At 43.8% G+C, this 14405-nt stretch overlaps 1 protein-coding gene across 1 annotated transcript in view; it reads left to right on the top strand.

The window, feature by feature from the left end:
• CFAP44 (cilia and flagella associated protein 44) overlaps positions 1-14405 on the top strand; it is a 60871-nt gene that overhangs the window by 18382 nt on the left and 28084 nt on the right. Inside the window, exons 9-18 of the mRNA XM_090040923.1 lie at positions 378-542; positions 3083-3238; positions 3628-3675; positions 4443-4542; positions 7472-7566; positions 8956-9165; positions 9592-9702; positions 11289-11441; positions 13107-13328; positions 13416-13561. Coding sequence (XP_089897049.1) covers positions 378-542; positions 3083-3238; positions 3628-3675; positions 4443-4542; positions 7472-7566; positions 8956-9165; positions 9592-9702; positions 11289-11441; positions 13107-13328; positions 13416-13561 — 1406 coding nt within the window. The remainder of the gene's footprint in view (positions 1-377; positions 543-3082; positions 3239-3627; positions 3676-4442; positions 4543-7471; positions 7567-8955; positions 9166-9591; positions 9703-11288; positions 11442-13106; positions 13329-13415; positions 13562-14405) is intronic.

Below are 14405 nucleotides of genomic sequence, written 5' to 3'. Positions count from 1 at the left end.
TAAGCCAGTGTAGATCTTAAATTAAAATAAGATGGTTTACTTTGTAACCATTTAAAAATATCAATTATTATCATGATTCCTGGACAAAAGAGACTTGTTATCTAAGGCTGCTGTGCTGAATGCTGTAAACATTAGAACAAAACAGAAAAAATGCTAAGACTATTAGACAAAAAGAAACCCCAAACCCTTAACCATCCCAATGGTCCTATAAGAGTTCAATCCCCTCACCATTTATACATTCCCTAACAAATGCTTATGTCTCAACAAGTGTAGCAGTTCCTGTTTTTCCAAAAAGAACCTCTGGTATTAGTCTGCCAGGAATGCATGTACATGGATAGCTTATAAGATTTCTGTATTTTTCTTCCCTTGCATTGAAGGTGATCTCTGGGTCAGAGTGGGGCAACTTACTCCTTTGGGAAGGGGGCCTCATCAAAGTAGAGCTCTGTCGAACTGGACGTAGACCTTGTCACAGTGGCCCGGTTAATCAGCTGGTTCTGGATGAGGGTGAACTGGTCACAGCTGGAGGAGATGGCTATGTCAGGGTGAGCCTTTTTGTAGTAGCCTGGATACAAACTGGTGTATAGGGGCTTGCAAATGTTCATAGAAGACAATAATCTTTAGCCTATCTTAGCTAGTTTATGGAGGGAGACTCCGGATCATTCAATATGAATTTCTAGCATAATCTGGATAAAAACTGGAGTCTTTCTACGGTGTTGGCCTTTGGATCGGACAGTATTAAAAGACTTCTAACCTATGCTGTAATGTGTCAGTATAAATTTCAGTGATGATTCTAACAAGTTTCTTTCTTGACCAGTCTCTAACATAATTTTTCTTATTTGTAACTTGGATTTATGTTTGTCATTTTCAAGCTGTATTAATGTGTTAGCTAAGATTTTAAAGGACAGTGGGGTTTGAATGCAATTTTCTGATCATTTTGACATTCATTTAAATCAGTTAGATTTGTGTAACTAACCAGCACCTATGCAATTTTTTATCTCAGAGGCATGTATTTCAATCAGTTAATAAATCACTGTCTATTTTAAAATAACAGAACACTCTCAATTTAAAATACAATCCATTAGAAATGAGCTAAAAATCATTTCAGGTTCTATGCCTGCCTTTCCTTCCACCTGCTAGTATTTGGGAGTTTTACACATTTTTCTTTTCTTTTAGGAAAGTATTCTTCTTTATTGTTGATAAACCCCCAAAAATGGGAAGTTGAATGAGTATTCAGTGAAAGAATGAGTATATACAAAGCTCAGTTTAATACTGAAACAGCAAGGAATACAACAATGTTATTTCTCATATAATCTTTCCGTTGTAGAATATCTAAGTGTCATTTATATCAGTGCATTTCAGACAAGACTTTTTTCCCCCCTTAAAAAAACTGATATTATCCCATTTCATAAATTTTAGCTGGGTGAATAGGTGGTAGACTAACAGCTCTTGAAACTGAAATCTGCTTGTTACATCTGGAGCAGGCAATGGCAGTGCAACCTTTTCCAATATTTCTTTTACATTTCTTCCATCAATACACTATCTGGAGGAAGCAGATACTTTGTTTCCCATCATTTTCAGGTGATGAATAGTGCCAGTTCATAGATTCATAGATGTCAGGGTTGGAAGGCACCTCAGTAGGTTATCGAGTCTGACCCCCTGCCCTGGGCAGGAAAGAGCGCTGGCATCAGATGACCCAAGCCAGGTGCTTGTCCAGTCGCTTCTTGAAGATCCTCAGGGTAGGCGAGAGCACCACCTCCCTTTGAAGCCTATTCCTGATTCTGGCAACCCTTGCTGCAAAGAAGTTCTTTCTAATGTCCAACCTAAATCTGCTGTCCATCAATTTGTGGCCATTGTTCCTAGTTACTCCAGGCAGTGCCCTAGTAAGTAGAGCATCTCCTATTCCCTGCTGCCCTCCCCTGATGAATTTATAGGCAGCCACAAGATCACTTCTCAGCCTTCTCTTGCGAAGCCTGAAGAGATCTAGGGCCCTCAGCCTCTCCTCATAGGGCTTTGCCTGCAGGCCTCTGACCATACGCGTGGTCCTCCTCTGAACCCTCTCAAGATTCTCTGCGTCCCTCTTGAAGTGCTCCCTCAAAACAGTACTTCAACTGTGGCCTGACCAGTGCTGCACAGAGAGGAAGCATCACCTCCCTGGACCTGTTTGTCATCTATAGTAGACCCCCACTACCAAGTCCCCCCGACCCCCTTGTATCCTAACTCACAGTACCTCGGTTTGTCCCTCCTCTGATTCCATCTTGATTATAGAGGATATATATTGTTTTTTAACATAGAGCACAACCCTCACACCCCTTTTTCCCCTACTCTATCCCGTCTGTACAACCTGTAACCCTCAATGCCTACTGCCCAATCATGAGTAGGGTCCCACCAGGTTTCAGTTAGTCCAGCCAGGTCAAAGTTGTTGCTTGCAAGCAGGAGTGCAAGTTCCTCATCCTTGTTCCATATGCTCATAGCATTAGAGTAGAGACATTTAAGCCCCCTGACAGGTGCTCTTGGTAGCCCCATCTCCCGATGTCTATCGGGCTCCTTAGTGCTTACCTTAGTGCTTATCTGAGCTGATCGTGGCTCACTGATCCTAGGTTTTCATTATCCTCTACTTCCCCATCCCCCAATGAACCTAGTTTAAAGCCCTTTGGAGGAGATCAGCCAACCCATAGGAGAATAAAATCTTACGTGTAGAAGAAAGATGAAGACCATCTCGTCCCGGGATCCCTCTTTCATGGAAGTGTGAATCATGGTTGTAGAAGCCAAAACCCACATGATGGCACCAGCTCTGGAGCTGCAGTTGTGATTGGCAGGTTGGCAATTTGGGTGCTATGATAATTACCATTTTGAAAGTCAAATGAGGTCATTTTACATAGGCTACCAATGTTTGCTGCTTCTCATCACAGATGCTGATTGCATTCAAACTAGCCATGTGGAGGGAAATGTTTCTATATTATACGTATGGAGCTGCCACTGGTTTATTGTTTGCTATATGTCTATTGTATCTGTTAATGTGAGTTATGTTGACATCTGGACAGATGAAAGCTCTGCTAGTATTTTTCCTTTCAATTTCATGAAGGTATGGGACTTTGAAACAATAGACACAGCCGACTCTGTAGACGACACTGGACTACTAGAGATGGAGCATATGAATGAACTTCTAGTTGGCAAGAATGTCAACCTGAGCTTCATGATGAAAATTCATGACCATGGACAACCTGTTTGGTATGCCCAGGTAACACATCATTTGCATTTGTGTCAGCTCAACAGAGCAATATATAACAAGAAAGGTGATGATGCAGTATGAGAGGAAATCTACTGTGAAGTAATCTGTTGTTTTTCTTTAGAATTACTATTGTTTCCGCCTAGAGTAGTAAAACACTGGGGCCTATTTTCTGACTTTGAGAACCAAAAGGAGAAAGTGGAAATAGGATAATCAAGCTTTATTACCATGAGCACCTGGTCTGATTGACACAATTGGATTCTCTGAAGCCCAAATTCTCTTTCATACAGACCATTCGAAAGTTTTACTGACATTTGTAAAGAATGTTTGTAAGGAACTGGTTGAATTTTTATACTCGGTTTGAAAAGACATACAAGTATTAAATGTTTCTGTTTCTTTAGGATTCCAATGGAGCAATCTGGAAGCTTGATCTGACTTTTTCAAATGTTGTAAGTTTTATTTTCCTCTTCTGCCCCCTGATTTATATACTTCCCTCCTAATAGCATTTTATAATTACAATAGACAGCTCCGCAGTCCTACCTTGAACAGTTGAGGATTTAGAATTGTGACCAGATCTTGTTATAACTTATTTTAACTGCTTCATCATTTACAGTTATTGACCAGGATTTTAAATATTGATGGAGAGGGTCATTTGACCAGAAAAATTAAAATAAAATACTTTAAGGGTTGCCCCAAAGCAGTTGAAAACTACGGGAAGACTCTTGTTGATTTCAGTAGTCTTTGAATAATGAAAACTGAAGAATTAAACTGCAAAGCTATTATGGCAAAAAGTGATGTATAAAGTACATTATGAAGATAGGAGTATATAGAGAAACCTTTTTATAGAGAAGACTTTTAGTGGCCTACCTGGTTGTTGGTTTAAAGTTATTTTCTCAACTTCTGGAAGAGTAGTTTTCAGTTATGAAATTTCTTTCCCCAACATAGTGCTTCTTACTCTAATATGATTCTGTTTTATTTTTATGTAGACACTGCCAACATTTTAAGTACAGGTGCTTAATATGCCTGTAGAAATTTGCTCATGACACCATTGTGAAACTGTATTCATTGGCATCTATTGTATGCACAGACTCCACGTATTATATGTGCACGATATGTGTCTGTAGAGACTGTAGAGTTCCTCTGAGGTATCCATGTTTAAACGCAAGGCTTATAATGCCTCACACAGCAAGACCTCTTTCCTTGTTTTATTCTGTAGACTCATGATCCAGAGTGCCTATTTACTTTTCATTCTGGGAAAATAGAAGCAATGGATGTGTCTCCTGTCACATACCTCATGGCCACAACTGCTCTTGACCGTAAGTACAGCTTTTTTCTCTCTTTCCCTCATCTCAAGTATTATGTTTTAAGGGCAGGGCTGTAGCTCTGACCCATACTTGAGAATGACGCTGTTTGAACTGGTGTGGATTTGAGGTGGATGTGTCCCTTTACTTTGTAAAATTTAGTCATTTATTCCTGGGACAGTGTCCTGAAAGATAGGACAGATCATTAATGAAATAAAGTGCCAGGTGTATCAGATTTTGATAACTGGGCTTTGATAAAAGACATTCTCAAAGGGAAGCTTTACAAGCTTTTTTCATTAGAAGAAAATGACTGAAAAGATTTCGTATTCAAGGCTCTGTGGGACAATAATGATTATACCAGCTTTTGTAATGCCCTATTAATACCTGTGCCTTTCCTAGCAGTTGCCTGTTATCAGCAAAGAGCTTGTACCCAGCTTTGGACACTTATGTCTCTTTTATAAAACTTAAAATATATATATATGTGTGTGTCTGTACAAGCTTTCATACTTAGCATTAGCACTGGTTAGTGTGAGAGAAGAAATGTTGGCCAGGACATTAGCATCACTTGTGCTTTATGGCCTTTGACATGTCCTTATCAGCTACTAAGAATGCATTTCTCTGCCTGAATACTAAATTTCTACCAGCTGAGTCTAATTGGCACATCATCAATGCTAATTGACATAGAAGTTTTTGCATGTGAATAGATGTCTCCATTAACTCATTAATTCCAGCTAGAATGAGGCTGGTTATTAAACAGATTAAAATGGGGAAGAATCCAGACAAGCATTTTTCTTAAAGCCATATTCAAGTCTGTTCACGTCATATTTTCCTAGACTGACAGCATAGGACTTTACCTTAGAACACATCTGGGTACAGACAGATGAAACAGTTATGCTAGTATGAATAGCCGTTACAATGTGGGTTCATCTACATGTGCAATAAATGTGAAGCAATCAGCTCTGGAACAGTAAACTACTGCTGGGCTCAGCATCTACATATCCCCTGGGACATTAGCAATTTGACTGGGGCAGAGAAGTCCCACCCTGCTAGCAAGCGTTGGGGGTGGAGGGTGGTCAGCCTTCGGCTCTGGGTAATGCCATTGAGCAACAGAGGGACTGGCTTGAGCATGAGGGTGCTGAAAAAGTGAAGTCATGTGTCTAGGTGACAAGCAGGAGTCAGGCCCCTGGCTAGCTGGGCTGACCAAGTGCAATTTATGCCTGCAGTCAGTGCAAAGGTGGATTAAACTTTACTGGGGCCCTGGGAAAATGCAAAATTGGAGGCCATCTCCCCTGCAGGAGCTGGACCCCAGGGGAAGAGGGGCACCTTCCCCTCCTGTTGCTGCTGTTGCTGCCAAGGGCAGGGTGGGCCTCTATGTCTCATGGGGGAAGCTGGGTGGACTTGGCTGGGCAGGGTGTGGGGGGGCACATGCCCACCTCTCCCCACTGCTTCCCACCCCCACTCCCCTCACCACGGCCGGAACAGAGGGCAGTGGGGTGAGGGTGGATGTGGGCTGCCTGCTGTGGGTTAGGGACTCTCCAGTCTGCTGCTGTTGCCCATGGGGGCACTCTCACTCCCTGTCATGCACATGGACCCACACATACACATACACACCATATGCTCATTCACTCCCTGCCATGCACATGGACACACATGCTCTACTCTCACTCACTCTTTGCACATGGGCACAGACACAAACACACTTTCCCTGCCATGAACACACACACACTTTCCCCTTATGGGACCTCCCCTCATCCCCCTCTACCTTTCCAGTTGATCCCACTGAGGACACTTCTCCCTGCTGTGCCGTGTCCCCAGCCCTGAGGCTTTCTGGGGAGGCGGCGTGTGGGGGGTAGCAGGGAGCAAAGCCCTGGGCACAGGGGCACAGGGCATGGCAGTGGGATGTGGGGTCTACATTGCAGCGCTGCCTTCTTCAGCTCCTTTCCAGTGTGGTCAACTGTGTCTGCAGCCTGGCACCATAGCCCTGCAGCGCTGTCATGTAGCAGTGGCCACTGGCCCGGCTTTTGCTGTGGGTCAGCACCAAACCACAGCCATGTTTGCATGGCCCTGCAGCCCACACCTTGCAGCGCTCCCTCATTGAACCAGTTCAGCACCTCCTCGCAGGCTAGGTGGTGGCAGTAGGCAGGCGAGAAGTTGCACGCTTCAGCATGTACCACCAGCTGCTGCAGCTTCACCATGGCCTGGTAGCTCCACACACGTTGCTAGCACTGGATGCACCGGGGTACCTGTGCTGGCTGCTCACCCCCTACCCATCCACCATCTAGAAGCTCAACTTGCCACCCCCACTGTTGCTGGGTGGTCATAGTGTGCTGGGCCCTTGGGGCAAAGGCAGCAGAAAACCCCAAGCCCACAGTGTGCAGCCTGCATCTATCCCATGCACAAATATGGGGGTGCCCATGCCCACCCCCAAGCCTTCCCTGGAGGATGTGTGCAGTGGCAGAGAGTTGCCCCCCCCCCCGTACCCCCTGCATGAGCCGCTCTTGTCTGTATCTCACTCCTGGCTCCAGGTCCCCCTACCTTCATCCCAGCCCCACTTCCTCTCTCCCCATGGGGGCTGTGTTCTGCCCCTGCCATGCCCCTTCCCTGCATTAGACTTACCTGCAGAGTGCTGCCTAGGTGTGCTCCTGGCCATGCCCCAAGCCTCAATCAGGACCCTTTGCAGGTTGGACTGCTGCCTGCCTGCAAGGGGAAACCTGCCACTTCTAAGGAATCCCAGGCATGGTGGGGGGGAAACCCAGGCATCTGGGGGCCCCGGGGCCCCTGCTGTCTCATGCATTAATCACCTAATGTAGATGTAGACTTTCTTTCCAGGTTTTCATTAGTATGCCTCAGAATTTTCCCCTCCAATCTTAAAATAAGTCATCTTTCAAAAATGTCTACAATAACTTGTCCCCTTTCTACTTCCTTCCTTAATTGTCCTACACAGGCTCAGTGCGTATCTATGATTTCATCAGCAATTGTCTCTTGACTGAGATTAAATTTAAACAGGGAGGAACAGCACTTACTTGGGCCCCTCGTGTGGTAAGTTTACCCTACTGCAGCATGTTCATGTGGATTCAGAAATCACAAATGTACATTACTCATGGCTTTAAAGAAACTACCAGCCCACCTTGGGCTTCATGAATTGCTTTGAGTGAGGTTATTTTATGATGATAACCTTTCAACTGGGAACTTGCAAACATGTAGAAAAGCAAGTTCTTTGTGCCATGCTTCTTAGAGAAATTGTGCTGGGATTTATTGCAGTGTGTGGACATGTCTACATGAGGTGTAGACGTGTCTACATCTGGAATTAGTCCAACTGTGCAGTTGACTAATTTGTTGCACAGTAAATGTTGCACATCTACACATGCACCCCTACTAGGCTGGAGTGAACTAATTTACTCTGCAGCAGCATAGTCATGGGTGATTAGTGCCTCCTGTGTCGGGGGGGTACATATCCCCCACCGGCCAGTCAGCAACTCCACAGCCAGTCGTGCCAACCGGGGAGTCCCCCACAGCTGATCTCGCCAACCGGGGGTGGTTCCCCCCACAGCTGATCGAGTGGGGCACCCGGAAGTGCCAGTGGTGCTTCTCCTGGTGCCCCCACTCTGCAGCCAGTGCTCGCAGGGGGGGCACTGGCACTCCCGCCTGCCCCACTACCCATCACCTAAGCAGGGAGTGCTGGCTGTGAGGGGGTGCACCAGGGCTCTCAGGGGGTGCATGGGCACTGCTGTGCACCCCCTATGCATCACCACTGAGGATAGTATTTGTAAAAGGAGAGGATTTGTAACTAAACTAATTTGAATGATCCTCTTATGGCTGTATTCTCGATGTGGCATTCACAATGAGACCTTACCCAAGGTTTGCTATAGCATTAGAAGATGCTAGCTCTTCATGAAAAAGCTGCCATTTAAGTATAGTTATCCTTGCCTTTTTCCTTCCTGATAATATTGTTTTAACTCGTCATCAGTATCATCTTAAAAACCTGTCTTGTTCAAAATAATGTGACAACTGTTCCTCATTAGACTGAACGTAGGGGTAGCACTCCCTTTGGATTTCACTCTCCTCCTCAATAAATGTACCAAAAGTCACTGGTATATCTAAAGTAATTGTCCCGTGAACTCCAAGCATGTTCCTTCTAATTTTTCCAATTCCTGCTGTCCTAATAGTAATTGCACACCTTCCTAGTACCAAGTAACATTCCCCTAATACTGATAGGCCTTTATAATTAATTTTAAAACATTTTCCCTGTATAGGAACAGTTTGTATATGCTCAGACAATAGAAATGTGGAGTGATCTATAAAACAGGTTCTATGTTAATTCCAGAACAGCATGTCATAGAGCTGCTTATCTTTTGTCTGAAGTTGCAGATTTCACTGCCCTTTTCTTCTCAATCTAGTATCTATCCTTTTTCCTCTGTCTACTCCCAGGTAAATCCTAAAGGAGGTCTCATTGCTGTTGGGTTTGAAGATGGCGTTGTTCGCATTATTGAAATCTATGATCCCCAAGGACTCACCATCATTGCAGGACGAATGAACATAAAGAAGGCAGAGATGCGGCTGAAACAAGCTTTCAAGCCTCACACCACTGTAGTTACAGCCTTGGCCTATGAACGAAATGGGGAAGTACTTGCCACAGGGGTAGGTCTGAAGTGTTCAAAGGATTGGTTTTATTAAGCCAAAAAGATCAAAAATGTTTTAAGGTAATATATTAGTGCCTCTTACCTGAACTATCCAATTACCATAAAGATTCTCCCCTGGTGATCTCTCCCTATGGCTTAGCTCAGTGATTCTCAGCCAGGGTGCCACGATACCCTGGGGTGCCTTGTGATTCTTTCAGTGGTGCCATGGGGTGCCACGCAATGTTAACACTGTTAGGTTTATAAAGATATTCACAAGATAAACCTGGAGATTTCAAATAGGAATTCATAGTATTAAAACAATTCTGTTGTGTTCTTTCACTGTCTTGAAAGATATTTGCAGCCATCGAGGATTTCAAGCATGTAAGTTGATGAAAGATTTGTTGATTCTCTAAAGAATTTGTGATATCTTTCTTTTTTTTCTCAGAGTAAAGACAAAACAGTCTTCTTTTTCACTGTTGAAGACAAATACGAGCCAATTGGGTTCATTGATGTTCCTGGGCCTGTGCAGGCATTACAGTGGTCTCCACCATCTCATGTGAGTAGTGCTTGGATCTTATTTTGGGAACATTTCAACGCCTATAAATATGACAGATCCTGTATTGTTATTTTAAGCAGTGGTTATCAAATTATATGAACCAATGGATTGCTGTCAACCTTCAGAATTTCTCACAATCCATCTTATCGTGAAACTTAATTGGGAAAGAGGGACTGAGCTTACTCTGCAGAACACTGGTGATCTGTGAATAAGCTTGGGAACTGCTGATTTCAGGGATCAAGAATCATCATCTCAGCAATGTAGTGCAGATAATGGAGAGAACTCTTAGCTTCATGCTGCTTTGGGATGAAAGGTGCTGTTAAACAGACTCTGTATCCTATGCAGTCTCTAGACTTCTGCTGGCAGAGCTTCTGTTGTTTGAGGGAACTGGGGTAACTTTCACAGCAGAAAAGCTTTAATCAACAGAGCTGTATCTGTACCAGAGGGCTCCATCTCCATTATTAAAGAGGCAGCATCCCCATATTGTAAACTAAACAACAGTGCATAAAAAATCTCTGGCTTAAAATCATGCCAATTAAAGTATAGCTGATCATTTATTTTGTTTTAGGGATAGAGAAACAGTGAAAATGACTTTAGATATACTAGCAACTTTTCGTATTTGACAGTCATATGAACATATACATTCAAACGAATGCTAGACTGTGTTAGACTAGAAGTTAAAACAGAAGTGTGTTTTGCAAGATTTCTAGCCTAATTTTAAAGACAAAAGAGATTTGCAGAGGACAGAGAGAGCCTCTGAATTTTCAAGTGCTTATCCAACCCAAACCCTGGATCTGAGCTTCTGGTTCAGTCTCATCTCTTACAAAAGAGAAGACTTGCAAAATATCATTGCTCCACTCCCAACCTAAACCATTCTAGAAGTATATTTGTATTGTCTATAGCAGGGCAGTCTGAGGGGTTAAGATGAGGCGCCCAGCCACCTAACCCCACTTTGCTCCTGCTGTTGGAGCAGTTGGGGTCTCCAGACTTCTCCTTCCTCCTCTGACCTCTGGTTCCTGTCCCTGCTCCTGGAGTGGGTTACTGGGAGGTCACTGCATGTACAGCAAGGGGGAGAGCCATGCTGCTCGTATGGCAAAAGAGGAATTAGGCTGGCAAGAAGGAGGCCAAGTTGCTCATGCTGCATGAGCAGCCAGAAGACCCTGGCTGCTTGTGTTGTATTTGTAGCCTGCAGTCCCAGCTGCCCATCCTGTGTTTGAGATATGCACAGGGGAAGAGCTGGGCTGCTCATGTTGCCTGTATAGGAGGGAAGTTGGGATGGAGAAAGCTGGGCTGCTCACATGGTGAGCACTGGGCAGGACTCCAGGGTCTATGATCCATGCAGTTGGACAGGTCTACATCTACATCACTGGGTCTACATCAATTAGCAATTAGCTTTGCCAGCAATATGTTGTATAAAAAAATTACTTGATTTCTAGCAGAGGTATGTTTGATTAAGGAAGCATGCAATTAAAACAAACATTGACTGGTTTAACTCTAAGGCTTAGCACCTTCTGGTCTTTAGCTTTATTTTCTCCCATTTCCTAGTTCCCTTGTCTCATGCTTGTTTTTTATATGCTGTTGTACAGGCACAGAGCATGCTGCTCGTGCTCTGCGAGAACGGCTTTGCTCTTGAGGTCCTTGGTCCCATGCTTGGGGAACAGGACACAGTATCCACCTATCAGATCAAAGACCTGCCCAGACGGTATTTTCACTTCTGCAGCATTAAATCCCGGATCAAGGTAAAGGACACTCCTATGGGGAATTACACTCTTAGCCCCCAGCTATCAATGTCTTCAGAGTGCAAAACCACTCAGGCTCAAGTTGTTTTATGGAGTGCTAAACATAGGGGGTTAGCTAATCTTTTCATAAAGGACAACTAGGTCTAGTCCACTTACAGCTTTGCTTCATCACTTGACAATTGTATGTTGTCATTAATTCCCTGGAATCAAAACATGTCCCATTGAGAAATGCCACAGAGCATATTAGAAGCTTACACTAGTGATAGAAGAATTACAATAACACGGCACATCTGTTTTAAACTATCTATGTATATATCTATTTATATATATTTCAGAAAAAAATTCTTGAGAGCTTGCTTCTCTATGCTCTTGTCCTGAAAGGAAATTCTTTCAGAGTGTTTCATAAACATCTGTTTGGTCCCATTTTAACCAAATATGAAAACCCATTATTTTTCACCAGTTATATTTTTCTGATGCTTTTTATTATGTTCTAGAAATACATTTTATGGATTTGCAGAAGTTCCTTTGATATCATGAGAATTCTGTCCATGTTCACCAGTGGTGAATTTTATGAAGCTCAGATTTAGGCCAGTGATTATCTTAAAAAGTGACCTCCAATTACCTGATCCTTAGACAAGGTGTTTGGTCCACCAGCCTAGAGCTACCTCTTGAGTGATTAACACTTCTTGACCCCTCTTGTCAGTCCTTTCCATGTAGACTACTTTTGATATTTTGAATGCTGCCTTATTATTAAAGATTAGGCAGAACCTCAGCACTCATCATAATCAGGAGAAACTGAATACTCAGAAGGGAGAAAATTCTTTGGTTTCTTATATGGCTAATATTTTTTTTCTGGGAAAAAAGCCCTTTTAGGATTATATTTGTGCTAAGCTGTAATGAAAATATATTAATGTTTGTATCTATCTTGCTGAGGACAGCAGTCTTCATTTCAGTATTCAGAACAAGGAAGGTCATTACAGCTGCTTTCTTCTCACCTCAAATGATTGAGTACAAACTGTGCACTGCCATGTGGATGGAAGTCAAAGGTTGGCAACCTACAGCCCACAGGCTGGACATGGCTCGCAAAGAGATTGGATCCAGCCCCAGTTTGCAGAGGAAAAGGAAGAGATCAGCCCCTCTGCCCAGAACAGGAACAGCTGGGGAAAAGCAGGGGATGGGCAGCCCATAGTGCCAGCCCATTTGCAAAGAATGGCCCATGGTGAGGAAAAGGTTGTCAACCCTTGGTGTAAGTCTTCATTTTGGTCTTTTGTCCTCTTGGGCAAACAGAGGACAGGGTCTAGATGAAGCACTGTGGAAGTGGGGCACCCCGTCACCGAATTGAAGAGAACCTCTTATCCCGGTCAAGCCACCTCTCTGGCTAATACAGGGTTTAATTTGCTTGGAGGAGGCTGCATATAGATGGGCTCCAGTGAAGAGTGATTGCTGTTTCACAAGCCCCTTGAAACAAATATAAAAGGAGGAAGAAATTAAGGGGATTCCCACTGCAGCCTCAAGTGATGTATGGATTATATTTGTTCAGTTGCAGGGGAAAATATTACTCTAATTTGCTAGTTTTTAACTTTTTCATCATGAGAGCCCGTCAATCAGTGACTTGTGGGGTGCACTGGTTTCATATTGTTTTGTGTCTATGCTTTTCTGTAATAGAGAGAAGAGGAGATAGAGCGTAGAGAGAAAAAGAAACAGGAGAAGGAGAAAGCAAGGCTTGAGTGGATAAAGAAACAAGAGGAGATGGGAAAGGAGGTAGAAGAAGAGCCAGAAGAAGAGCCTGAAAAAGAGGAGCCGCTGCCACCCCTCTATACCCCAGAGGAGCCCAGCCCCATCCTCTGTGGGTTTTATTCAGCACCAGGGAAATTCTGGCTCTCCTTGGTAATTAATTGTTCTCTTTTAATGTGTGAAAATGTGTAAAACATGGAGACAATAACACCACTTCCTTATGGCTCTTGTTTTCTTCAGGGTGGCTATGACTCTGGGTTCCTTTACCATTGTTCATTCTCCTCAAATGATCAACAGGAAGACCCTGAGAATAGGCAAGATGAACCCTTTGAAGTGGTTCCTATGGAGTACACAGATGATAACCCCATCCAAAGGATCTCTTTCTGGTAAAACAGCATATTCACTATGAGCGGTCATTTTGCACTAAAGCCCAATATACTGAGCTTTGGAGAAACCATGGCATATTGCTTCTTTCCTCATAGTGTAGACAATATCCATTTGCAAGAGTTCAAGATGAGTTTTGTGCTGTTCATTGCTAGCTTGTGCTAATTATTTATCAGAGTTGGGATTCCTGACAGCCATGATTTGGGAATATAGCAGTGCAGAATATACTGTTTGTTTTCTTCAAGCACTGTTCAAGGTGAAAAAATTTGAGAACTAATGGCACAATTAAGCTTAAAAGCCAAAGGCAGCCATTGGGTCAGTCTGCATCCTAGCCCTTCAAGTGAAGCACTGGGAATTTGCTGTTACCCTTGCTACGTGGGCAGTCTTCATCCTAGCTCTTCGAGTGAAGCACTGGGAGTTTACTGTTACCCTTGATACATGGGTCCAGCCTATTGTATCTCTTTGGCACTAGTCCTTGATAGCACTCAAGACCTCAGCTTCTTTCAGTTTCTCAGCCCCATTATCCAAGACAGCAGAGTACCAAGAGAGCAGAGTACCAAGAGAACAAGCTATATACAGTCTAGCACAGTGGTGCTCTACCTTTTGGTCCTCTGGGCCAGGTGATTGGCATGGTGCCTGTCTTCAGGCTGGATTGGGCCCTAGGGCCCACCGCCATCCTCTCCCACCCCCTGCACACTGGGATTGGGCCCCAGGGGCCTGGCACCACACCCTCCCATGCTCTGCATGCTGGGATTGGGTCCCAGGGACCCAGTATCACCCCTTCTTAACTCCTACACATCAGGTTTGGGTCTTGGGGAGGCAATGTCATAGATTCATATCACCTCC

This window comes from Crocodylus siamensis, chromosome 1, assembly GCF_052110815.1.
Source record: "Crocodylus siamensis isolate JL-2025a chromosome 1, ASM5211081v1, whole genome shotgun sequence".
Classification (NCBI taxonomy): Eukaryota; Metazoa; Chordata; order Crocodylia; family Crocodylidae; genus Crocodylus; species Crocodylus siamensis.
Note: the sequence above shows the minus strand (reverse complement) of the source record. Positions and strands in the feature narration are given on the sequence as shown.